Source organism: Camelus dromedarius, chromosome 5, assembly GCF_036321535.1.
Source record: "Camelus dromedarius isolate mCamDro1 chromosome 5, mCamDro1.pat, whole genome shotgun sequence".
In the NCBI taxonomy this organism is placed as follows: domain Eukaryota; kingdom Metazoa; phylum Chordata; class Mammalia; order Artiodactyla; family Camelidae; genus Camelus; species Camelus dromedarius.
Genome location: NC_087440.1, coordinates 20,551,674 through 20,576,488, shown reverse-complemented (window position 1 = coordinate 20,576,488; position 24,815 = coordinate 20,551,674). Strand labels below are relative to the sequence as shown.

The 24,815-nt window shown below is 47.9% G+C and overlaps 1 protein-coding gene and 1 long non-coding RNA gene across 2 annotated transcripts in view; one reads left to right on the top strand and one right to left on the bottom strand.

Annotated features, from left to right (window-relative positions):
* LOC135321281 (uncharacterized) overlaps positions 1-24,815 on the top strand; it is a 36,427-nt gene extending 11,612 nt beyond the window's left edge. The window contains exon 3 of the long non-coding RNA XR_010380873.1: positions 24,707-24,815. This is a non-coding gene — a long non-coding RNA (uncharacterized LOC135321281). The remainder of the gene's footprint in view (positions 1-24,706) is intronic.
* Positions 718-21,425, bottom strand: TGM5 (transglutaminase 5). The gene is made up of 13 exons (XM_064486352.1): positions 21,360-21,425; positions 20,616-20,826; positions 20,225-20,470; positions 17,549-17,667; positions 14,842-14,970; positions 14,063-14,240; positions 5,343-5,481; positions 4,616-4,719; positions 4,273-4,512; positions 3,221-3,583; positions 2,611-2,771; positions 1,277-1,410; positions 718-1,150 (listed from the first exon to the last, which is right to left on the bottom strand). Exons 1-13 carry the CDS (start codon positions 21,423-21,425, stop codon positions 997-999), a joined length of 2,244 nt encoding a protein of 747 aa, XP_064342422.1. The 3' UTR covers positions 718-996.

The window sequence follows — 24,815 nt, the reverse complement described above, 5'->3', positions numbered from 1 at the left end:
GGCTGGTGCCTCATGCCTTCCTCCACGTGGTGCTGTGAGAAGCGGGTGTATTGCAGAGGGGACAGTGCTTGGAGTTGCTTTGTGTTCAGCAGGACCATAAGCACAAGGTGCAACCAATAGAAAAGTCTGAGAGTACTTCATTCCCTACCAAAAATCTACCTCACCGCATCATTCGCTGACTTTGTCTACAGAGCCCTGAACATCCCAGGGCCATCCAGGACCACAACGCACGGGTGGACTGTCAGTCAAGGGGTTGGAACTGTTTGGACTGAGGGACCTCTTAGATGTGATTTAGGAGGGGACTCAAAGGAAGGCAAAGTGAGACATCTCCCAGGTTTTTTTTTTTTTTTCCTAAGACACAAAGACAGAGTATGTAGAAAATCTACAAGGTTTTTGTTTTCCTAAGTCAATCACCATCTGTCAGTACCTTCTTTATTTGTTGACATGTTTGTTTTCTGTCTCCCCCGCCCCACCCCCAGGATGTAAGCTCCACAGCAGGGGCAGGGGCTTTGCTTTGTTTACTGCTTGACACATACCAGGAGCTCCTATTTCCTGAATGAATTAATGGGGTCAGGCAGTGAAACAGTAGAACACTCCCAGCATTCAGGGCACAGGAGGGAACTGCTGAGGGGAAAGTGATGACTGTAGGGGCACAAAGATGAGAACAAGGATGGAAGTTTATTGGTTCTAGTGAGTTAGCCATTGCAGGACAAAGTGACAGTGAGCTGCTCAGCCAATCTTCTTTCTTGACATCTGGGGGTCAGTAAGTCATGGCCACGTCCACAATTCTGGACTTCATGGCCAATGTCACAATTCTGGATGGGACACCATGGAATCCCTGGGCCCTGAACAGAGAGTCCTGGGGAGCCATGTAAATGGCCCACGGGACTATCCATCGCTGGCATCTCCTCTGGGTGGGGAATGGCACAGCTTGCATTTGAACTTGCTCCTTTCCCAAAGTGTAAGATCTATGTGTCCAGCTCATTGTCCCAGAATTTATAACCCAAAGTCTACATAGACATTCCTGTAACCCTTGATGTCTTTAAACTTGTTGCTCCTCAGATTCGCTTGGATCTGCCTTTGGCCACTCTTGAAGGGGACAGTCTCCAGAGTGAGGCTGGCTCTGTGTTGGGGTTGGAGGACTCCAATGCTGTGGCAGAGAAAGGGGACTGTCAGAAAACTAACCCCACCGCCCTTTTCCACTCGGCAGCCAGGCCTCCCCCTTCCCTGGGCTCATTACCCCAGGATCAGATAGGCGGGAAGGCTGAGCACTCACAGGACTCTCTGCTGCTTCCTGAAGAGCCCGCTTCCTTCCACAGTCAGCACACAGTCTGCCACCTGCTCTGAGAGCGGGTTTGAAAAGATCACCTGTATAGAGAGCGGCTGGTTCACAATGGCTGCTCCTAAAACCTGAACAGGGAAGCCCAGAGGAGAGGAAGGAGCAGAGCATTAGTCTCATTCCCTAGTTCCCCAAACATCCATGGAGGGCACTGTCCCCGAGATCTGTTTCTTGAAGAGCTGGACTTCCATGGACTGTGTTTTTCCAGCTATGGACAACTTAATGGGTTGTCATGAACATTCTTAAAAAAAGGAAATAGAATATCATTGTACATCATACAAAATATTATTATGTGAAACCTTCACTTCACTTACACATGTATGGATATTTGTGTAAAATATTTTTACTCAACCCAGCTTATGGAAAGGTCTGATGAATCGGGAGTCTCCAGTAACGTTTCCTCTGCTCCAGGGATTTCATCTGAGGGTGAAATAATCAGGCACTCCCAAAGGATTCTCATGCATAATTTGAGTGGAGAATCTTCTTTGGCAGTTTTTGTTTGTTTCTTCTTTTCGAAATCTGACTCCATCCCTTCCCTCCCTCTTATCATAACTGGTTCAATTTCTTTTCACCCCAGTGTGTGAGTCCAGAGCAATGGATCATTCAGGGCTTAGAGAGAAGGAAGGAGCCCAGGAAACCTGGAGGCACTTTTGGAAACCCTCCCTAAGACCGACTCCAGGGGCTGGACTTGTTGGACACACCCCACCAGGGGGGCACCCCAGGTCCAGGAGGCTGCTCGGCCTTGGGGAGACAGCACTGGAAGGGAGGGCCCTGTGAAGTCCCCCACCCCCCCAGTGTCAGAGCAGGAGAGGTCCTGGGAGGCCACCTAGTCTAATCTGCTCAGTGACAGCTCAAGACTCAGAGGCCCAGTGGCTGCTGGAAGGATGCTCAGCCAAGAAACGGCAAATCAAACCTGAGTTGACATTTGTTCGGGCAGTGCTCTTCCCTGCACTCAGGACCCTCCCATCTGAGCTCATGTTCCCTCACATTGACCCTGGGGAAAGCCAACAGCAAGAGGAGGCACAACAGAGGGGTGTCTCCCTGAGCTCCCTGTGACAGTTGCTTGCTGTCCACCCATAAGGCTTCTCATGGTGCAAGAGCATGGAAACCTTGCCCAGTGTTTTCAGCTAAACCTCCTGCTCCTGCTGAGGGGGTATCTGGAGGCACCAGAAGAGGCGCCTCTCCTGGAGGAGGAGGGGCTGCTCTCAGGGGCTCCACCCCTCCCAGGCCGTCCTGTGGAGCCCCAGGCCCCATGCAGGGCTCTTGCCTACATTAATCATGATGCCAGGATAGGCTAATGTGATGATCTTGTTCACCAGGATCTTCTCAGGACTGCTCTTCTCTTCGCCCAGGGCACTGATGCGGATCAGCTTGTCTGTGGACAGGTACTGGCTGTACTGGGAATAGGAGATTTTGCAGGGGTGGCTCTTTGCTATGGAGAGAACACAGGATGAGGTGAGACTCACCAGAGAAATCAGCAGGGCCTGGGTGGATCTGGGGACCCTTCTATGGAGAGGTGGGGGCCAACATGTGCCATGAAGCAGGTGCTAGGTTTCCAGATGGAGAGACTGAGAGGGGAAGTGGCTTGCCCAAGGTCATTCTGCTTGGAAATGGTGCGCTGAGGCTCTAACCAAGGTCGGGATGACTTCAAAGACAAGCTTTCCCCACTAACCCAGGCTATATTACTTGAGGTGTTAAGGAAGTGCTGGAGGAGGAAAGGGAAGGAAGGACAGGAAGGACTCTGTTGGAAGGGATGCTGGGAAGACCAATGTCACAGGGGTATGCCCCCAAACCCTTGTTGACTGCCTCGACCCCAGTGGCATTTTCATAAGGCACTCTGTGTACACAGATTGTCCACATGCCCGTACCCAGAGCCCGTACCTTCTTCAGGAGAGAGTGTGATGAAGGCTGTGTCCTGCCAGAATGGGGGCAGGGGGCTGCCATCATGCAGCAGAGACTGGGCACTCAGATTCACTTTGAGGTCCTTGAACTGGGCTGACATGTTGAGGGCCAGCAGGACAAACCTTATGTCCTGGCCCATGTCGGGTGGGTCGAGCATCTGGAACTTCAGGGAGACCCGGACAACATCACTGGGACGAAGGGAAGGAGTATCCAGGCTCCGAGGACTGGCCCTGGGTCGCATGGACCCGGAAGGTGGCGAGCCTGCTCCGAGGAAGCCTTGGGACCTTCCAGCTTTCAGCTTCTGAAGAGCCTTCAGAAACATCTCCCTCTCCTGGGGGGAACCTGGGAGGGCAGAACACAGCACCAGCTGTGGGCCAGGCTGCCCCGGGGGGTAAGACTTGGCTGAACACCCTCAGCAAGGGCTCCATTGGTACCGCAAAGGTGTGAAAACCTTCATTTCCAATAACAAATGCTCCCTGCCACTCAACAAGTGCTGTCCCAGTGTCAGGCTCTGCTGAATTCTTATACCTTTCATCCTCATATCAACCATGAGAGAGAGAGATCATTATTGTTATTCCACATACAGATGAGGAAAATGGGGCTTAGAGAAGTCACCTCACTTGCCCCAGTCACACAGCTTCCATGGGGCCAAATCCAGGTGGAAACCGAGTTCGTCTGACTTGAAAATCTGTGCTCGTGACCACTAGACGCTGTTCTGCCTTCCCCAAGGGAAAGATGAAGGTCCACAAATGCAGAGAAATAAGCCTCTTAAAGGCAACAGGTTGGGAGGGGGCAGAGCTCAGTGGTAGAGTGTGTGCTTAGCATGCACGAGGTCCTATGTTCAATCCCCAGCACCTCCATATAAATAAATAAAAGCCTAATCCGCCCCCCAAAAAACCTGAAGGGCTGAGGAGACAGTGAGCCTGGGTCCTGCTCCCCTAGGGGGCTGCCCCGGCTGTCAGGGAGGTTCCCTGGGGTAGGGAGGAGGCACCCACAGGACTTGGACTCTGTGGGGCCTGGTCTGGCCATACCTTCTGCGTACTTATAGTTCTCTGTGATGTCGTCCCGCTCATCGCTCTGGATGCTCTTGGTGCTGATAAAATTACCAACAGAACTGGTGTCCCGGTGAAGTTTCTCCTCCTTCCCTCCAAAGACCAGCCAGGACATGCAGTCAGCATTCACCATGGAAAAGGTGAAGGCTGTGTCATAGTTCAGATCCACCTCTCCCTCTTTGATGGCCCTGACGGAGGCAGGACCGCAGCAGTAGAGGCCTGCAGGGAAACAGAGGGGCCTTGGTGGGCTGTGGCTACAGGGCCGGCAGGGCGGGGGCTGTTGCTGTGATGGGGGCTCTGCCTGTCCTCTGGGGAGCCTCACCATTGCTGGTCTCCTGTGGCGTGGCGTCCAGCACCTGCCAGCCTCCGTATCCGGGAGGGAGGTCCTTCCGGGCCATCCAGCACTCGTTCCAGACGTGGAAATTCCTGAGGGAGAAGCCAGGGGAGTCGGCATCAGATGAAGCCTGGGGAGAGTTTGTCGTGCTTGTGTTCTTTCTGAAGCAGGGCAGGATAAGTGGATGGACGGCTAGATAGAAAGACAGACAGCGCTCTGCAGGCCTTCACACCCCCTGTGGGTGACAGAGGGTGGCTCTCCAACTATGAGCCTCAACCTGCCCAGAAAAGAGCTCTCCTCTGAGAATAGAGAGAGAAGGTTTCCAGAGCCAACAGAAGTTAGGAATCTTTCACTGTCTCGCACGAAGTTCCTTGTGGCCCTTTTCTGTGTGTGCTGCAGACTCACAGAGGCCATCATGGGCTTGTGTCCAGAGGAGCGACTTCAGACCCTCCTTGGCCAGAGCCACAGGCTGAGTTTTAAATGAAGGAGGTGGCAAAGGAGCCAGGAAAGCGAGCTCTTGTGATGTGACGATTCGGAACTCAGAAAATCCTTGTTTTTGTGCTCAGCTGCCTTCCCACCTTCGGGATGGGGATACCAAGCCCCGGGTCTGGTGAAGATGGGGGTGAGGGGGTGGGAAGGCAGAAGGCTGGAGGGCACCATCCTGCTCTGCTGCCTGCTCGTAGGGTTTGCCCTAGAGAGAGAAGTTGCTTCTCACCAGACGGTGTCCTTCTTCTTATTCTCCAAAATCCTGCCTGTGCTGTCGTAATACTCATCTATGATCAGATTTCCGTCTGTGTCGTGGCCAGAGTCAAAGTTGGTGATCACGCGGGTAGGGATCCCCAGGCACCTCATCACTGTAGAAAGAGAAGAAAAATCTCCTGTGGGCTGTGGATTCCTGGACTTAGGGCCCTCAGCTCAGGGAAGTCGTGCATTTGGCACCTGCAGGACCAGGCAGGAGCTGTCTGGGGCACTGTCTTGGTGACACTTCCAACCTCCCTCCCCACCTTCCCCAGCTCCTCTCCCAGGGGCTTTATGCCCAGGTTAGGCTCCTGGTTGCTCAGACAACAGTGGGTCTAGCCAGTTTCGGGTTCCCTGGCCCCAGCCAGCAGGATGGGAGAGGCATGCCTCACTTCTCTCCTGGCCCATACATCTCCATCTTCAAACCAAATGACTAGAATTTTTTCTTCTCCTATAGTAAGAATTCTTGGCTGAGAACATCAGATTTTTAGGCAAAGAGTTCTGAATCTTGGATTCCCTTTTCTCTGTGGGTATATTGTCTTGGAAGCTTATCAAGGAACGCATCACAGATCCAGCTAGGAAGAGAAGGGACCTGTAACAAAAGCCTGGAAAAGTAAGTCTGTACCTAATGGAGAAGTTCTTGAAAGTAGAATGTTGTCTTTATTCCTGAGGGGGCATCCCTTCCTTTGCCATCTATCTTCTTTGTCCTCTGCCATATTTCTCCCAATTCTGCACCCTTTCAAGAATGGCAGTATCCCCCAGCCCATCCCACCACCTGGGGAATCCCTGCCCCCTCAAGTCCAATAGTGACAGCCCACCTAATTCAATAATAATGATAAAAATAACAATAGTATCTGCCAGCCAGGCCTGGTGCTGAGTGTTTCCCATACCTTATGCTCAGGACAACCCTGTATGGAAGTTGCTGTTATCATCCCCATTTTATAGGTGAAGAATCAGAGGCTGAGAAACGTTTGCTGCCTTGACTAAAGCCACACAGCTAGGCAGCAGCAGAGCCATCCCTCAAATCCTGGTTTCACTGCTAAGCTCTTACCCGTTTTTCAGCCCACCTCCCACAGGTGCACACTGCAGCATTCCAGTGTTTTCACTTTATTATACATCCCAAACATTTTTCAACGTTATCAAATATTTGCCCAAAACAAGATTTCTAGTGGAGGTTATGTTTATGACATGTGGTTGGTTTCTCCTTTTTCCCGTTGTAAATAATGCCATGAGGGACATCTCTGTAGAGCAACTTTAATTTTTTTCCCCCTTGGGACAGATTCCAAGAGGTAAAATGACTAAGTCAAAAAATAGATATTTCTAAGGGTTCTTTGCAAATACTACTGTCTTTTGAAAATGTTCATAATTTTTAGTTTAGATACTTATTTATACTAGACATTTAATTGCTTATAGATGTTAGTTTAGGCTCCTTCTTATACTTTGGCACAAAGTCTCTCCAGGCTGGGGTGGGGACACACCCCTGGATGCAGCCCAGGAAGGGGAGGAGAGAAGCCCAAAGGGGAAGCACATGCTTCCCTGGAGCGGCCAGAATGAGGGCCGGGATCCAGCAGAGCTGACAGTGAATTGTAGGTGGAGGTGACACAGAACCACCTGGGATAGGAGAGTGAAGGTGGGAAAAGCTGCCACTGAAGGAACACGAGACAGGAGTGAGGCAAGAGCATGCGAGTGACTCAGGAGCACTGCGTGGGCGCATTTATACTAAGATGACAGTTGGGAGGGTGGATGACATTTATGGTAATCAGAGCACATGCCAAGGAGGGGTGGGCAGGGAGAGCAGCGAGCAAGCCTTCACTCTTCACTGACTGACCAATTCATGAACAGCCACTTGAAGTGTTAGTGGTGGTGTCAACTGCTGGACACGGTGGGATGGGCGCTTTCCCCCCAGCACAGATCACTGGTCTCATGGCAATCTGAGCTCTCTACTAGACATGGCGCGTGGCCTGTCATGATTTGTCAGCCTGTCCCCCTGAGGGCCGGGATCATGTTATATTCATCTTTATTGTTATACAGCCATTAATAATACAGGGCCGGGCCTATTTTGCAGATACGTGGTGCATATTTGCTGGATGGGTGAATGAATGTCTTGTGAATCTTTGGTCCATTCTGGTAATTTCCGACTTCCGCACAGCACTGTCATAATGGCTGCACTGTGGGTACCAAGCTTGACTGTCAGGAAAGCATAAGGTCTGAGTGGTGATGGATTTGCACTCATCCAGTCTCGCTCTTTCCTCATCGTGGCTTGTGAGAGGACTGAGATGAGGGACAACAGTTGTCACAGCGAGGCAACCAAGGGACAGGAATGGTTCCTTACATGGTGGGGTGGTGAAGGCTTTAGCTTCAGCATCACACGAAGGGAGCTAACAGCATTCAGATCTGCACAGTCGTGCACACATATGTTTCCTGGAGTCTTGCCCCATCTGCCCTGCTTGCTCTGTCCCCCAACAAAGAGCTCATCCTGTCTGTGGCTTCATCTCTCACCCTGTGCCCACAACTCCTGAATTTGAATCTTGAGCCTACATGGAGACCTGGCTGTCACTCACCACATCCTCGGACGAGCTTGTCTCTCAGTCTCCCCAAGCTCCCTTGCCAGTTGATGACATCTCATTATCATGGGTGCCAGGCACAGTGCCAAACACTGCACAGGTATTACTCGCTTAATCCTCTCCACAACCCTGTGATTATCCCAACTCTAAAGAGGAAAAATCTGAAGTTTAGAGAGGTTGAGGTCACATGGCAGAAAGAGGAGAGCCAGGGCAGGACTTAAACTCACCTTTCTCTGAACTCAAAGCCTCCCAAGCTTTAACTACAAGCCACACCATGGCAACTTCACTGAATGCCTCAATCTCGGTGTGCCTTCCTCTGTGAAGTTCTCAGTGACAACTCCACGCCACACCAATCTTCCTTCTTGTGCTCTCAACTCCCATCACCAATGCCATACGTTTTTATCACTGAATGAAGCTGTCTGTCTGTGATCTCATAGATTTGTCTTTCTTGTCAGCCAGATTACAGATCCCCGTAGAGTAGGGCTCATATCAAATATTTTTCTTGCACTTCTTCATTCCTAGCACAGTGCTGGCCAGAGTAGAGGCTCATTAAATTTGTGCTGAAGATAGTTTTCTTTAACCTCACTTCTGCAGACTATCATTCCTGCTGACCCAGTTTGATGTGAGGCTCAGGTGACTCACTGATAATTTTGTGGGAGCTGAGTCCCTCATTAAGGAGAAACCCCTGTGGGGTACACATGTGTGTGCACACACGCATGCACATCACACAGTGATGCTTGGACAAAGCAGGACAAGATCTCAGAGTCAGGAAAGGACTGCAGAGTTCCTAAGGTCTATCACACCACACCACACTCCTGGCTTTAATTACTGTGTCTCTTCACTCAGCCAGTCAGTACTCACTCCATGACAAGTGTCAAGCCCCTGTAGTGAACCAGGCAGTGGCTTGGATGCATACACAAAGATGAAAGACAACCCTGATAAATAGCAGTTCATGCTGTATAGCACAGGGGGAGACTATATTCAGTATCTTGCAGTAACTAATGGTGAAAAAGAATGAAAACGAATATATGTATGTTCATGGATGACTGAAGCATTATGCTGTACACCAGAAACTGACACAACATTGTAAACTGACTGTATGTCAATAAAAACATATATAAAGGTTAAAAAAAAAAACCAGACAATCCTGCCTTCAAGGAGCACAGCTTCACTTCTGATCAGTGGTGGACACTGTCCTGAAGGTGCATTAAAACATGGAGTCAGGACCGGTGGTGAAGGCTTCTCACCAGTTCTTCCCTCCTCTGTACCCCCATGTGGAAATGTAGCTCCAATTTTATAAGAGAAATCAGTGCAAAGTTCAGGTTCAATTTATCAATATTCATTTGATCAGCATTGCTGCCACACTTCCATGGCTCATACTGAAGAATATAGTCATTGTCCCAGTTAATAGAGTCAAAGTAATTGTATTTAAATATGATTTTTAGCATCTTTTAATTTCTCCCTGGATGCATTAAGCTTCCATATGGTAAAAGTATCACTTCCTCCTCCTCCTCCCATGCCTCTAATTGTCACTTATAGCCAAGATGGTTATATCGCCTTGATTTTTCAGATATGCCATCACAAAGTCCTATCTGAATAGTTCTCTTTTGTGTCCAATAAAAATGAAACCTAAAAGTTCTCTAAAAAAATAAAGTCTATTTTTAAAAATTACCAGGCATATAAAGAAGCGGGAAAATATGACACATAATGAAAAAATGCTTACAGAACCAGATCCACAAATGACAGATATGATGGAATTAGCTAACGAGGACCTTAAAACAGCTATTTCAAACATTACCAATATACTCAAGAGAAGGTAAAGGAAAACATGAATATAATAAGAAAAATATAAGATAGAAAAAAGACCCAAATGGAACTTCTAGAGATTAAAAAATGTCATATACAATACAAAAAACATACTGGAAAAAAATACCGTGCAAAAATAAAACTATACTCTTTTTCTGAAAACACATTCAAACACCATGCTCCATATTAAGTGCATCAAAATGTCTGCCTATCGTTGAGGGGAGAATAGGAATGGGTTATGAGATAAAAGGAGGGAAAATCAATTAATTAAATAATTAACTGTTTTAAAAGAGGGACTAAACAGACTATGATAAATGCCACAAAGTAAGGAATATAATTTAACCCCAAACACTTCAAGGAAAAAAGAAGGGAAATAGAGTAAAAAATGTTGTAGAGAGGACGAGGAGCTGAAGTTTGGGGGATGGTTAGAAACACTTTTTGAGCAAGACCCAGCCCGACCTCTGGAGCCCAAGAGCCAGAAATTAAAACAGTATCAGACTCATTATAATGGCTAACACTCATGTAAATCTAAGCAGGTGCCAGGCATTTTTCCAAGCGTTTGCCACGTATTAACCCACCACCCTGCCAGGGAGTATCCCATATGATCCTTGATGTCTTATAAATCAATGAAGAATAGCAGTAGATTTGTGTTTAAGCCAAAGACTGAGGCAAAATAATGCTCTGGGGCCTTGGCTGTGGCTCCGTCTTCAAGAAGGGAGGGCTCAGTGAAAACGGTAAGGATGAGAGCCACTGTGTTGAAGGTAATGAGACACACTTTATAGAAGCCACTACACGACTAAGTAAGAGGAAATCTTAGATGACATCTAGCCCAGGGTGTTCAAAACAGTTTTATGCAGAGGACTCTACATGTGAGCCAATTCCTAAGTGGGGATCCACTCTATAAAAGCCGTGCACGTGGGGTAGTTTGAGGTGGAGAGAGGAGACCCCAGGCCCGAGCACACAGCTCATCTCCCAGGCTGTTTCCCGCCACCCCTGCCCTGGGACTCAGGGCCCAGGGCCCTGCTTTCCAGAGGAAGGGGTGAGGCCACGGGTCTGCTCAGAGTCCCCTGCCTCCCAGCCCAAGTCGCAGCTGCCCCAACCCTACCCCATGCAGTCATGGGCAGGGACAGACCAGGCACATTCCTAGGATGCCCGGCTTTTCTTTTTCAAATGACTTTATTGAGTTGTAATTCACATACCACAGAATTCACCCTTTTAAAGTGTCCTATTCAGGGGTGTGTAGTATATTCCCAGGTTGTGTAACAGTCCACACTGTCTGATCCCAGAACATCTCATCACCTCAGAAAGACACTCCCTGCCCACTAGCAGTCATCTCCCATTCTCCCCTCCCCTAAGCCATAGGCAACCACTAATCCACCTTCTGTCTCTATAAATTTGCCTATTCTGGGCATTTCACATATATGGAATCATACAATAGGCAGCTTTTAGACTCCTGGCTTTGGGGAAAATTTTCAGGTGACAGGTCACCACTGTCCCCTCTGCTCCCTTGTTACAGAGCAAAGCATCCAGGCTACTCCACAGACCTCAGCCAAGGGCTGAGGGCCTGACCTTGTCTCAAGGAGTGGTAGCCAAAACGGGAAAAGCCTGATGACCAAGAGAGCTATGGGGCCGCCAGCCCTGAGCACTGGAAACGTAGGTCAGGGATTTCTCTGAAATTCCCAAAGTACTAGCCAACTAACTTAATGTCAAGGAAAGAGCTGTCCAAAAAATTTTAATCGTATCTTTGATGCATGCAAAGTCTCCTTGTTGTGATTTTTCTTTAGGAAGTTGAACTCAATATGCTGACATTATTTTTAAAAAGCAATACTGGGAGGCAGAGCTGCAGAGGGGAGAATGAACGGCTGAGTCAGATAGGAGTCACATGGTCACCTTAAGCCTCAGTTTTCTTATCTGTAAAATAACAGTAATGATATCTACTTCACAGGTGGTTAAGAGGACTGGGAAATGCACAGCACGTGCCTGAGGCACAGGGGAGACTGGGTAAATGGCAGCTGCTAGCAACATTCATGCAGCAGTGTGGTCCAGTGGTCAGAGCATGCCACAGCTGGACGTGAGACTGGCTCTGCCACTCAATGTCCTCATCTGCAAAATGGAAATGATGATAGACCCTACCTCACAAGGCCATTTGGGGGCATCAAACAAGGTGACTCTAGTTAGAACTTACTGAGCGCTCACCGTAGCCAGGCATTATTCTAAGCGCTGTCTGTGTGCATTCAATAAACCTGAGACATAGTACTATTAATTTCCCCATCATGTCTGAGGAAACTGAGGCACGAGTTAAATGACTCGCCTAAGGCTACTCAGCCAGTTAGCGCTGGTATTCGAACCCAATCAGTCTACCTCCAGAGTCCGCATGCTTCACCATGATTCTAGGCTGTCACGGTTTTAGCACAGTGCCTGGCATCAAGGAAGTCCCCAGTAAACGTCAGCTATTGTGGTTGTTAAATAATAACAATATTGTTTTTAAATGTGCTTTTGCGACTGTACTGGGTTAAAGAATTTGATTAAATCCTTGGCTTTTAGTGGAGGAGGGAGTCTGGATCTTACCTATCTTTGTATCCAAGATTATTAGAAGCATTGTACCTAGCACAGGATAAGGACTCAATAAGTATTGGATGAATGAATGAGTTTTTCAAACTGATAGACATATTTATTAACATACAGCATGGTGGCCCTGATGGGGAAGGCTTGTGTTGATTGAGCTACAGGTGGGCCAGGCCACGTTTGACCCACTTTGCCCAACCCTTTGCTTCCTAGGTCACTAAAGGCCATGATTCTCATAAAGATTTTAATTGATCTGCTCTCATAGCATAATCTCCATTCACTGGCTCCATCTCCCTCATCACCCAGTGCCAGACAACCACACCCGAACCCTGGCCCTCTCCCTCTGTGCACACACACCTGGCCCATTAGACCCTAGGCTTTTCCATGCCCAGGAAGGCTCCCTCTCTAGCATATGCAAGATCGATCCATTCTCTGCCTTCAGTTTTGTGCCTGCTCCCTGGATGACATTCACCCAAATGTCTGCGACTCTGGGTATCAAAGCTGGCGAATTCCTGGTTTCTTACCCCGGGGCAATCAAAGCATCCAACTCCAGATGGGGCTTTGCAGCCTCAAAGGAGGAGCAGCTCAGGACTTCCCCTCGTCAGCCCACATGAAGTCATCTTCTGTGGGTGTTGACAGAAACCTCCTGGTGCCCTGGCACAGAGGGCTGGCACCAGCTGCTTGACAGCCTGGGGCTCTGGAGGCTTCCTCCAAGAGCCCGGAGATGGGTGCAGCACAGCATACACACAGACCACACCAGCCTTTGTCATACAGGGAGTTTCTTCACTGAGGGCCTGAGCCCGCAATCAGCACCAAGCTGTGGGCAGGTCTGCCTTCCCTGGGTTGGACTACGGAGCCCTGTGAGTGAAAGCTACGCTTGGTCTCTTTCTTCAGCCAACAAGAGCAATACCTTCCTGATTGTGGCCCAAGTCAGGTACACAGATATGTGTGCCAGGAGGCCGAGAGCTGGTCTAGTCCCAGGCATGGGGTGAGGGCCAGGGGCAAGTTTGGCCCTGGGTGAGGCAGATAGCCTCCTCTTGCTACCTCCAGTGTGTAACTCATTTCCGGGTGTTCCCTCCCTCAAGACTCACCTCCCTTCCTTCTGCTGGCTCCTCCTGCCACCTGCAAACCAACTTCCTTTTGCCTCCTTTCCCAATACATGTTTCGAGGCTTTTCTTCTACTCATGCAGCATGCACTTCCTCTCTGAAAAGCTGATCTCTCATGTTCCCCCATTCCCTGACTCCCTGGGCTGGGTCAGGACTCCAGGCCCCGCTGGATGTGTGACAACTCCAGATTCAAGGTCACTGTACTTGGTTCGCCATCTTGCTCTGGCCCCATGGCCTGTACCCCTGCTCTGACCCGCATTTCCTTCCCACGTATACATCTTCATCAAGCCCATTCTCTGTGCTCAGAAAGGGCACTAGTCAGTTTGTTAAGTTTTCTAATTACTTGGCCTCTCACCTCATTCCTGTCTTGGACCTGGACAATTCCCAGCCAGGCTGTTAGCAGTTTTCAGTTAGGTTGTCCAAGTTCAAAAGGAGGGAAGGGCTCCGGGTTCTGAGAAGTGTGTGATTTCCACCTCAGAACCATCTGCTGAAATAAGCCCAGATACGTGGAGTCTGAGGTCAGTGAAGAGACATTTTGCCTCCCTGCAAACGTCCCTTGGTGGAAACTGTGAGACTGGGACAAAAGTGATTCAGAGGGCCAAGACATGAGCCGTGGCACTTTTTGTCTTTCCACGGGGCCCTTTCCACTCCCTACCTGTGCACATGACCGCGGCAAAGACCCAGCACTGCCCGTAGCGCACTGGCTGGCAGCCTGTGGCGTGCCACTGCTTCAGGATGGCCACGCTGCCCGTCCACTCCGTGGGGTTGATGCCGTCTGAGTATTTCTCACCCCAGTTCCCGTTGAGCACACCGTTGTCATCGTTGCTGTTGATCTGCACAGGAGCCATGTATATAGAAGCATTAAAGCAGCCTCTTCCTCAACAAGACGTGATGTGGGGGCTGCCTTGCAAGGCCCATGGGCCTGGGACACAGGAAGCTTTGATCTCATTCTACCTGGGAGCTTCCAGGCCTGCTGGGGAAGGAGTGAGGGTGGGAAGCCAGCTATTCTGATCTGTGCACCACTGTTGATTAATTTATTACTCTGTTTCTACCCCCTCCCTTAACCCCTCCATCTCTCATCCCTGCAAAGTCAGAGCTTGGCTCCAAGAGCTTTTGAAAATACTCCAGAGCAAAGGAAATTTAGAAACAAAACCATTTCCCGAACCAGAGCTACACTCAGTCTTTCCCCAAACATCCAATTTAGAATTAATAGAGGTGATGGCCCACACCCAACTATTTCAGAGCTCAGTTGAGAAAAACCTGTTACCCACACCTTTCATCAGTCTCATCCAAAACGGCTTTGCCAAGGGCCCCTGCCTCTCGACTCTTCATTTCCCTGGGGCAGGGGGCAGCCGTGAGTGGGTAGGGCTCCCGGGCACAGCTGCCTCCCTCCCCAGATGCCCCCTGGGTGGGCAGAGCCCGGCCCAACCTCACCATGGCGCACACCACTCTGCTGACGTAGACGGGGCTGCCCCGCAGGGCACAGTCTGTGGCTGGGTCGATCTGGAAGTTCAAGCTCTTGTCCAGCAGCTCCAGGCAGATGTCTATGATGTTCTCCTCAAACTGTGAGGAGAGGCACAGGGAGACAAGGCGCCCAGGCTTGGCACACGTGGATATGAACAGAGATACGTGACCCACCCCACCCAGCTCTCCAACGGAGTGTGTCTGGAGAATCAAGTCCATTTGGAAGGAGGCTGTGTCCAGCAGCACAGCCGTAGACTGCCCTGCCTCTGGGGCAGGGACAGGCTCGCAAAGCTCTGGGGTCACAACTCGCCTAGTTTGTGTGTCCTGCTCATCAAATTCCTGGAGTTTCTTCTAATGAGTCTGACTGGCTGAAAAAACTTTTTCTCCTTCTCCTCCCCTTTATCCCCCAATCCTGGAGCCCCTGGAATGTTCTTGCTAAAGCCATATTGCCTCGTCTTCCACCCCTATCTGCTGACCTGGCTCGTTGTTGGTGACTAGCAGCGAGGTGATGGCATCAGCTTGCCCTGGCGCCTGTGATTCAGTGAGGCTCTGGGTTGACTAATAGCATGTGAGTTATGGAAAATTTTCACCCAAGGCAGGGTGGCTCCTTGTTCTTCAGGCTTGGCATGAATGCCACTTCTTCTCAGGCCTTCCCTGAGCCAGAGCCTGGTTAGCTCCATAGGCCTGGCTACATCTCTTACTCATCAGACTCAGTTACAATGATGTAGCCGAGGTCTGTCTTCCCAGCCTGAGTGTCCGCTCTGTCTTTCTCCAGCTCTTCTCCTAACTCTACACCCAGACCTGCCACAGAGTAGGAACTCTGTATCTTTGTTGAATTAGAGTAAATGAAGGCATTTATTCCCACAGAACACTGGGCAATAAACAGGATTAGGAGTCTTCTCTGAACCATCTTCCCCAGGGCACAGCTTGATCAGTTCACCTTTCTGCTTTAAAATATTCAATAGCCGCTGAGGCCTACAGAATCAAAGCTCTAACCTCCTCTACAAGGCACATAAGACCCTCCTTAATCTGGTCTTCTTCTACCTCTCCAGCCTCATGTCTCAGTATCCCCTGACTCACCATGTTTGCTCCAGCAACACCAGATTCCTTAACCCCTGCAGCAGGCCCAGTCATTTCTGACCTTTGTGTCTTTGTTCCTGCTTTCCTCTGCCCGGGATAGTTTCCCCACCTTCCCTCACCTGGCTAACTCAGTTCAAGTTCCTCTCCCAGGAGGCTTCCCCCACACCTCCATGTCCAACCAAGTGTTCTTCCTCCAGGCTCCCAGAACACCCTGTGCCTGGTTCTCAATCTTTACCTCTCCTGCTGCGTGATAAGTGACCTGCTTATGTGAGCGAGTTCTCGCTACACTGTGGGCTCAGTGACAATGTTTTATTCATTTTCATGCCTCTAGCACCCAGCACCCTGCCTGGCACTGAGCAGGCATTCGATATATGTTCACCAAAGGAGAAAGAGAGAGAGAGAACCCAGGGCTCAGAAAGCAGCAACCCCTCACTTCTGTTTCTCACAGATGACAGCCAGGGGCTCCCTGTCCAGGGGCTCTCCAGGATCGCCATCTCCCCCTGCTGAGTGAGGAGCTGGGGTGTCAGTGGGGGCCAGTTGAGGCTGCCATGTCTCATCTTGACTATAGCCACCCTGGGGGCCTAGGGTGGGCCCGAGGTCACATGTGTGTTGGAGTTCTATCTGGGCAGGTCCAGGAGAGGGACCCGTATCAAACTGATACAAGTTCCACGAGCACTCCGAGGGTTTTCCAGTCGGAACTCCTTACCCCTTCCCAGCAGGCAGCCAGAGCTGGCCCCTCCCCTGCACATGCTCTGGTGCTGGGGCTCAGCCTTGAGAACCCTGTTCCCTGGCCCGGCCTTGGGCTCCCTGGAGCACCTGCTGTTGGCTGAGCTTAAGTGGGAGGTAGGCTCTCAGTAAGGCTGCAGTTGCAGAGCATTGCAATTAATTCAAGGCTGTTTTTTTACAAATAAAATCACACGTTTTAGTATGTGTGTAGAAAACAAAATGTAGAGGAACAGAGACCCTGCTGGTGACAGTGCTTGGAACGACCTTCGTGTTCTAGACACCGATTTTTCTAATGTTTCTCTCTAATTTTTTAAAAGCAATTATATATTACTGTAATAATGAGAAGGATACATAATAAAAACAAACAGCTGGAGAGGCAGCAGTAATGAGGAGGGAGACGCACCGCGGCTCATCAGCCCTGCTTCTGACTGAGATGTTCAGGGGACAAGTTTTCCTCAGTGGGACAGAACTGGTCCTAGGGTCTGTCACCTGGGGTTGTGAGGTTGAAGTGAGTGTGGCAACTGGGGGCCCACTGGAAACAAAGTTAACAAACAAAGACCAGGTATCATGGCCATTGTCACTGTTGTCCCTTCAACGTCACCCTCATACTCAGTGGGATTCTGGGTGGGTGCTTTCAGCCGTCTTCCCCCTCAATCCTGTTGTCTGAGTCAGACATGATCCGCAAAGAGCACCTTCCAGCTTTCTACGGCTGCTCCCCTAGCTCCCTGGAGTCATGTCTCACATCTTCCAGGTGCCGTTTTGCTCCACTTTGTCATTAACCTTGCATGAGGGACACCCTCCCAGCCATTCCTGCTTCCCTCTCCCCACGAGCCCGGGGCCTGGATGGGCCAGGAGCAGGGCTGAGACTCACCTGTCCGTAGTTCCAGGGGCAGGGGCGGATCCAGTTCTTGTTCCCTTGGTAGATGAAGCCGTAATCATTCACGACATACTCCTGCCTCTGAGGCTCACTGTCCAAGTAGACAGCATCCCCTGGGAATCAAAGTGGGAGGACACAAAGCAGAAAAGTCATCTTGCCCTACCTGCTTTAATCCCAACCCAAGAAGGTCCAATCTCATGGAAACTGAGCTCTTGGGAGAGAATTAGGTGATACCAAGGCCTACCCACCACCACCCATCAACACCAGCAACAGACTCAATATGAACAAAAGATGGAAAAGGAAAAATTTACCTTTGGTGGAATTTCTTGGTTTGCAAAGCACATTTACATCCTAGCCCCATTTCAAGGTTAAGGAAACAGGCTTAAAGTGATCAGTAACTTGCCCAAACCACACATAAGTAGAGTGAAATTTGAACACAGCCCTCATGTGACTCCCTGTTCCGTGCTCTTTCTGCTACACTCAACCAGTCCTGGTTGGAAATGAGCAAATCAGAACCTAGGGGTTGGCATTGACCTCACCATTCCTTCTGTAGGAATTTATTCTGAGCAAAGTGTTTAGAAAGCGCGCAAAGATTTAGATACTTAAGCTGCTCATCTGAGTGCTATTTATAACACTGAAAAGCTGGAAACAACCAAAATGCCCGGTTCTTAGAGACTAGTTAAATTGTCATCTCTACCACTGAATTCTGTACACTGTTAATGTCAGGGTGCATAACTGTATGAATACACAGAAATCTATGTTTGCTCTCTTGAGTGTAAATAGGTTACATAATGTGGATAGCATGAATTGACTTTTGTTAAAAACGCTTATGTATATGAACAGAGGATTTTGAACTCTATTCTAAAAGCTATTCGTAGTATTTTTTTTTCTTTTTGCCTATTGATATTCTCTAGATTTTCTGGAATGAAAGTGCATCTCTTTTATGATATAATTTTTTTTCTTTTTAAAGTTAAGAATGAACAAACGAAAGGCCATGGGGACAGATGTCCTTTTTGTGGGGTCCTGGAACTGTCTGGAACCTGTTTGACCCTGAGGTGATGGTGGCTTCCCCCTTTCCTCAGAGGCAGCCTCAGACATAGCCTGAGAGCTCCCTGATGGAAGAGGAGTCCTTGCTGAGATGCATTTTATCGAGGTTTTGGACCAGAGAACTGCAGGTTCATGGTTGAGCCCACGTACATCCCTCTTCATAGTGGGGACCAACAGTGGCCTAAGATAGGGTGGGTCTCCCCAGCCAGCCTCCTGGATGTGGTGATGGGGCAGCCACTGATCCTGACCTCAGCCCCAGCTGACTCCTAGCCCCACGTTGGTTCTCCTGGGGAGCTGGGTGGGGCGCAAGCCTCAAAAGAGAAGGCCCCACAGGTACCACTTTCCTCTCCACAGTTCAGGAGAGCCCTCAGTACGTTTGAAACTCCCAGCCTTGGAAGCCAGGAGAGGGGTGTGTGTGTGTTTGTGTGTGTGTGTGTGTGTGTGTGTGTAAGAGGGGGATAGAATAGGGAGAGGCAGACAGACAGACGAATGTCCACCTTGGTCCAGTGGCAGCACTTCTCCTGGGCTGATAGGTAAGCGTTCTGAGCTGCTCCGTGGCAGGGCAGTGGGAGGTGACAAGAGATGCAAGGGTCTGGGTTCTGGCAGGACCCAGCAGACCCCCTGGGGACAAGGTTAGGGGATAAGGGAGAAAGGAGAGGGAGGAAGGGAGGGGATGTCCTCTAAGTCAGAAGTGAGACTTTGTAAAGTCTGGCTTCTGCCCGAAAGCCCAACAGAGGCATTCGCTACCCTCAATCCTCCCTGCCCGTCTTCCCGCTCTCCCCTCCTGGCTTGTCCACCCTTCCTTCTGCCCACACTGTGTCTGCATATCTATAGAACACCCCTGTCCCCAGGAAGATTTAGAGGACTGGGATTGTGGGACAGGTGGTGCCAGGATACTTTCTTGTAGCTTTGTTTGTCTGAGACAAAAACTGGAAACAGCCAAAATGCCTGTAAATTGGGAACTAGTGCATCTGGAGTAATTGTAGCTGTTAAAAAGAATGTATGGATAGGAAAATATGTCCAAAGTTGAATTGTTAGATGAAAAATTCAAGTTAGAGCGTGCTATGTATTAAATAATCCCCTTTGTCTTATGTATTGTATAATCACACATGCATGCACGTATGCATAAATTCATATTTGATTAAGCATAGAACACCTTTGCAAGGCCACACAAGAACATGTTAACAGGATTTCCTCTGGAGGATGGAACTTGGAGATTGGAATAAGGTTTTACTTTTCACCTTGTACTTTTCTTTCCTTTTTTTGGCTTTACCCTTCATTCCACAAATATTCAATGCGATGCACTTATTACTCTTATAATGAAAAAACTCAAGTTAACTTAAAAAGTATGCTAAAGGTGGATGTTTTAACAGTGACCACACTTAATTGTAATAGTTTTCTTTTTAAGTAAAGATGACTTGGTTCATCATTTTAAAATTCTAAAGAAGTACATACATAGTGAGGTTTCTCTGCCCTGCTTGTTGGGAAGTGCTGAGTGCATGGGATTGGGAAGATTTGTGGGTGGCCAGGGAGCAGGGGTCTGAAGATCCTGGAGCCTGGCTCTTCATGGCACTGACAAAGGTGCAGAGCTGGGGGACCCCTGACACGGGCATCCCACCTCACCTGGGCACCAGGGGTTGAAGAGTAGAATGAACTCTCCGAGCTGATAGGCTGTGACAGGCCCCTGTAGGGATTTGATGTGAACCTTCAACAGGTACCGACCCACGGCCGCTGTGGGAGGGGCGCACAGGCTCACTTCCAGGGAGGTGGCCCCGAGGGTCTCCAGTGAGGCGATCCAGGGGCTGGGGCCACTGTGACCTGCCAGGCTGAACACGGCCCGAGTCCCCTTGGCCAGGTCTGGCAGTGGTCCTGAAATGAAAGCAGAGCTGAGGCCCTCTGCGGTGACCTCCCAGCCCCCAAGAATCCTCCCACCACACACACACACACACACACACACACACACACACACACACACACACACATACGGCCCCTGCGAGCCAGCCAGGCTCCTCACCGGTCTCAGCCACAAAGATGATGTCGTCCAGGCCCGGCTGGAAGGCCCGGTTCCTGAAGTACAGGGTGATGTTGAAGCTCTGGCCCCGGCGGAGGAGCAGGCGGTTGGAGCTGATCTCCTCCGTGTGGTGCCGCACGTTGTTCCAGGAGCTCTGCAGGTCTATGAGGGCCACCTCCAGCCCTGGGAAGACAGAAGGGCAGGGTTGTGGGGTCTGGTCCAATCCTGTCTACTACTTACTAGTTGTGCAAACGTGGGAATGAAACTTAGCCTCTCTGAGCCTCAGTCTCCAAGCCGGTGAAATAGAATCCATGATCTCAGCCTTACAGGGTTGGTATGAGGACTGAATGAGGCTCCATGCATGCAAGGGCCTCTCTCTTATTTCCTTCCTCCCTTCCTTCTTGGCTTCTCTGACCCTTTATCCCCTCCTGGAGGTGCATGGTTTTCTGCCTCTGTTTGACTCCTTTTGTAGGCCTGGCCAAGTTCAATTACTCCTTTCAGCCTAGCATGTCTCCAGCTTCACCCCAGCATCCTCTTTCTTGGGCTTAACAGTTCCACTGGTCCCTGTACCAGCCTCCAGATCTAGGAGCAATTCCCTGGGTGAGCTACTATGCTTTAAGGAATTTGCTGGCTCTCTGACTGCCACTAATGCTATGTGTCCAGTCCCCTGGGAGCTGGGATGCTGAGGACAGTGACAGAAAGGCCCACTCCCAGCCCCCTGCAGCTTTCACTAAAACATAGACCGACCTCTTTGTTCTCCAATTGTGCCTCCCCCAGAAGGGCTCCATTTCTGACTTCTCCGTGTTTGACCATGGTTCTACCCTGGTCCCCACGCTCCTAGACTTACAACCTTTAAATCACAGTTGGCACACCCATCTTCTTCTCAATCTATATCCATTCATGTGTCATAAGTCCCTGCACGCCTTCCCTTAAAATATCTGTGTTGTCCATCTGTCCCTGTCCGCACTAGTACATTTCTGACCTCCTCACCTCCCTCCTAGTGACTGTAACAGCCTTCATCAGATCTCCTGCTTCCTGTCTCTCCACATTACCCACCCCTTAACACATCACCAGATTATCTTCCCTCAAGACAATGTGATCATACCATCCTTTTGCTTTCAAAGTCCTGAGATACCCCATAGCCCACCATACAAAAGGCACTCTCCTTAACCTGACACTTATGACGCTCCACACCTGGCCGGAACTTACACTTACATTCTCACCTCTCACCACTCCCAGCATGGGCGTTCTCCTCCAGCCAATCTGTCCCCAAGCAAATGGTAGCCCTACCCGTCCAGGTATTTTGATCCCACTAGAGCCGCAACTCAGAACACTCCCTCACTATCTAACCAAAGTCCACCTGTCCTCCAAGACCTAGTCACGACCTTCCTCCTTCTCACCTCCCACTGATCTCCAGCACTTAACCACACCACTCATGGGGAAACTTAACTGCTCAGTTGACAAGTTAATATCAAGATCATTTGCTCATTTACATCAACAAACTAACTGAGAGCCTACTAGTTTCAGGGTCAGCATGAGATGTTCAGATCTTCTGGTAGTTATTTCTTTATTTGTCTGTCTTCCCCCACTAGCTGTAAGCCAATGAGGATAGACACCTAGCTATTTTGTTTCAGCTGTATCTAGATTTTAAGAAATGAGAACTAAAGCATTTGACAAAATCTAACACCCTTTCATAATAAAAATACTCAACAAAGAAATTAGTTCTATGAATTAAAAGAAACTTCCTCAACCTGGTAAAAAGTATCTATGAAAAACCCACAGCTAGGACCATATTTAATAGTGAAAGACTAGATGCTTTCCCCCTAAGATCAGGAACAATACACCCACTCTCTCCCCATATGCTCAACATTGTACTGGAGGTTCTAGCAGTAAACATTAGAAAGATGAAGTAAAATTATCTCTATTTACATATGGCATGATCTTGAGTATAGCAAAACCTAATGAATTCACACACAAACTTAGAACTAATAAACAAATTTAGCAAGAGTGTAGAATACAATATAAATATTCAAAAATTAATTATATTTCTATACACTTGCAGTGAATAATCTGAAAATGAAATTAAGAAAACAATTCCATTTACAATAACATCAAAAAGAATAAAATATTTGACAAAATATTTATATTTAACAAAAGAAGTACAAAACTTGCTCCACAAAAAACAAACAAGCCACATGCAAAGCATCATTAAAAGAAATTAAAGAAAATCTAAATAAATGGAAAGACATTCCATGTTCATGAATTAGAAGACCTAATATCATTTCAAGGACAAACTGATCCACAGATTCGATACAATTCATATCAAAATTTCAGCTGCATTTTGCATAAATCAACAATTGGATCCTAATATCCATATGAAAATAGTATGGATCCAAAATAGCCAAATAATTTATAAAAAGAAAAACAAATTAGAGGCCCCACACTTTCCTATTTCAAAATTTACTACAAAGTGACAGTAATCAAGGCAATGTGGTACTGGCATAGGGACAGACATATAGGTGAATGGATTAGAACTGAGAGTCTAGAAATAAATGCTCACATTTATAGTCAGTTGATCTGTGACAGGAATGCCAAGAAAATTCAATAGGGGAGAAATACTCTTCAACAAATGATACTGGGATAGCTGAATAGCCATATGCAAAATAATGAAGTTGGACTCTCTCCTTCACACTATGCACGATAATCAACTCAAAATCCATCAAAGATCAAAGCATAAGAGCTAAAACTATAAAATTTTTAGAAGAAAACATAGAAGTAAATCTTCTTGATCTTGGACCAGGCAATGGTTTCTTAGATATGACAACAGAAGCACAGCAATGGAAGAAAAAAAGAAACAGCTAAGTAGGACTTCAAAATTAACAACTTTTGCTTCAAAAATGCAATAAATAAAGTGAAAAGACAACCCACAGAAGGGAGAAAATATTTGTAAATCATATACGTAAGGTACTTATATCAGGAATATACAAAGAATTTGCATAACTCAACAATAAAAAAACAAGGAAATCCAATGAAAAAATGGGGCAACTGATCTGAATAAGCATTGCTCCAAAGAAGATACACCAAAAGTCAATAAGCACATGAAAAGATGCCCCACATACTTAATCATTAGGGAAATGCAAGTGTAATACCACTTCACATCCACTGGCATGGCTATTATAAGAAAGACAGACCATAACAAGTGTTGATGGGGATGTGGAGAAATTGGACCACTTATCTGTTGCTTGTGGGATTATAAAATGGTGCTGCCTCTTTGGAAAACAGTCCTCAAGGTGTTAAACATAGTGTTACTATATGACCCAGTAATTCCTAGGCATATACCCCCGAGATTAAAAATGTATGTTCACACAGAATCTGTATGTGAATGTTGATAATAGCCAAAAAGTGGAAACAATCCAAATATCCATCAACTGCTTAATGGATGAATAGAATATGGTATAGTCACAGAAAGCAACGTTATTCAGCCATAAAAAAGGAATGCTGAAAATACCATAACATGGATGAAATTTGAGAATGTTATGCTAAGTGAAAGAAGCCAGACACAACAGGCCACATATTGTATGATTCAATTTATGTGACATATGCGGAATAGACTATTCCACAGAAACAGAAGTAGATTAGCATTTGCTAGGGGCTGGGGGTAGGGGAGAATAGGGCATGACTGATAACGGGTATGGGGTTTCTTTTTGAAGTGATGAAAGTGTTTTGGAACTAGTTAGTGATAGTGCCTGCAAAATGTGAATTTACTATTAAAAAAAAACTCACTGAATTGTACACTTTAAAAAGGTGAGCTTTATAGTATATGAATTATACCTCAATAAAGCTATTATAAACAAATATGAACCAAATCAACTATACCAAAAATGCCTTAATAAATATTAAACTTTTTAAAAACTTCTTTAAGTTCTTTTGATTATTGTTAACACATACTTTTCTCATAAACTAGTTATTGTTTTGTTACTGTTATTATAAAAGAAATATTAGCATAATGAGCACCACATTGTAGGTCCTCCAAATGTTTGCTAAGTTGGCTAGAGTTCTCTATTTTTTCTATAATCACCCTGTACTGATTTCAGATTTCAGACTCAACCAGTACCTTATTGAGGGCCTGTCTACTGTGTGCTGGGCACTGTCCTGGGAACTGTAGAACGGTTACGTCAATGATTACTCACCACAACAATGAGG

Bases quoted from the DNA above. Each gene is read 5' to 3' on its own strand.
- TGM5 (XM_064486352.1), bottom strand. From the start codon at position 21,425: ATGGTCAAACACGGAGAAGTCAGAAATGGAGCCCTTCTGGGGGAGGCA. The intron at 20,827-21,359 runs GTCGGTCTATGT...GGATTGGACCAG, and splicing joins CACAATTGGAGAACAAAGAG to ACCCCACAACCCTGCCCTTC. The intron at 4,720-5,342 runs GTGAGAAGCAAC...CTTCTCCCTCAG, and splicing joins AAGAAGAAGGACACCGTCTG to GAATTTCCACGTCTGGAACG.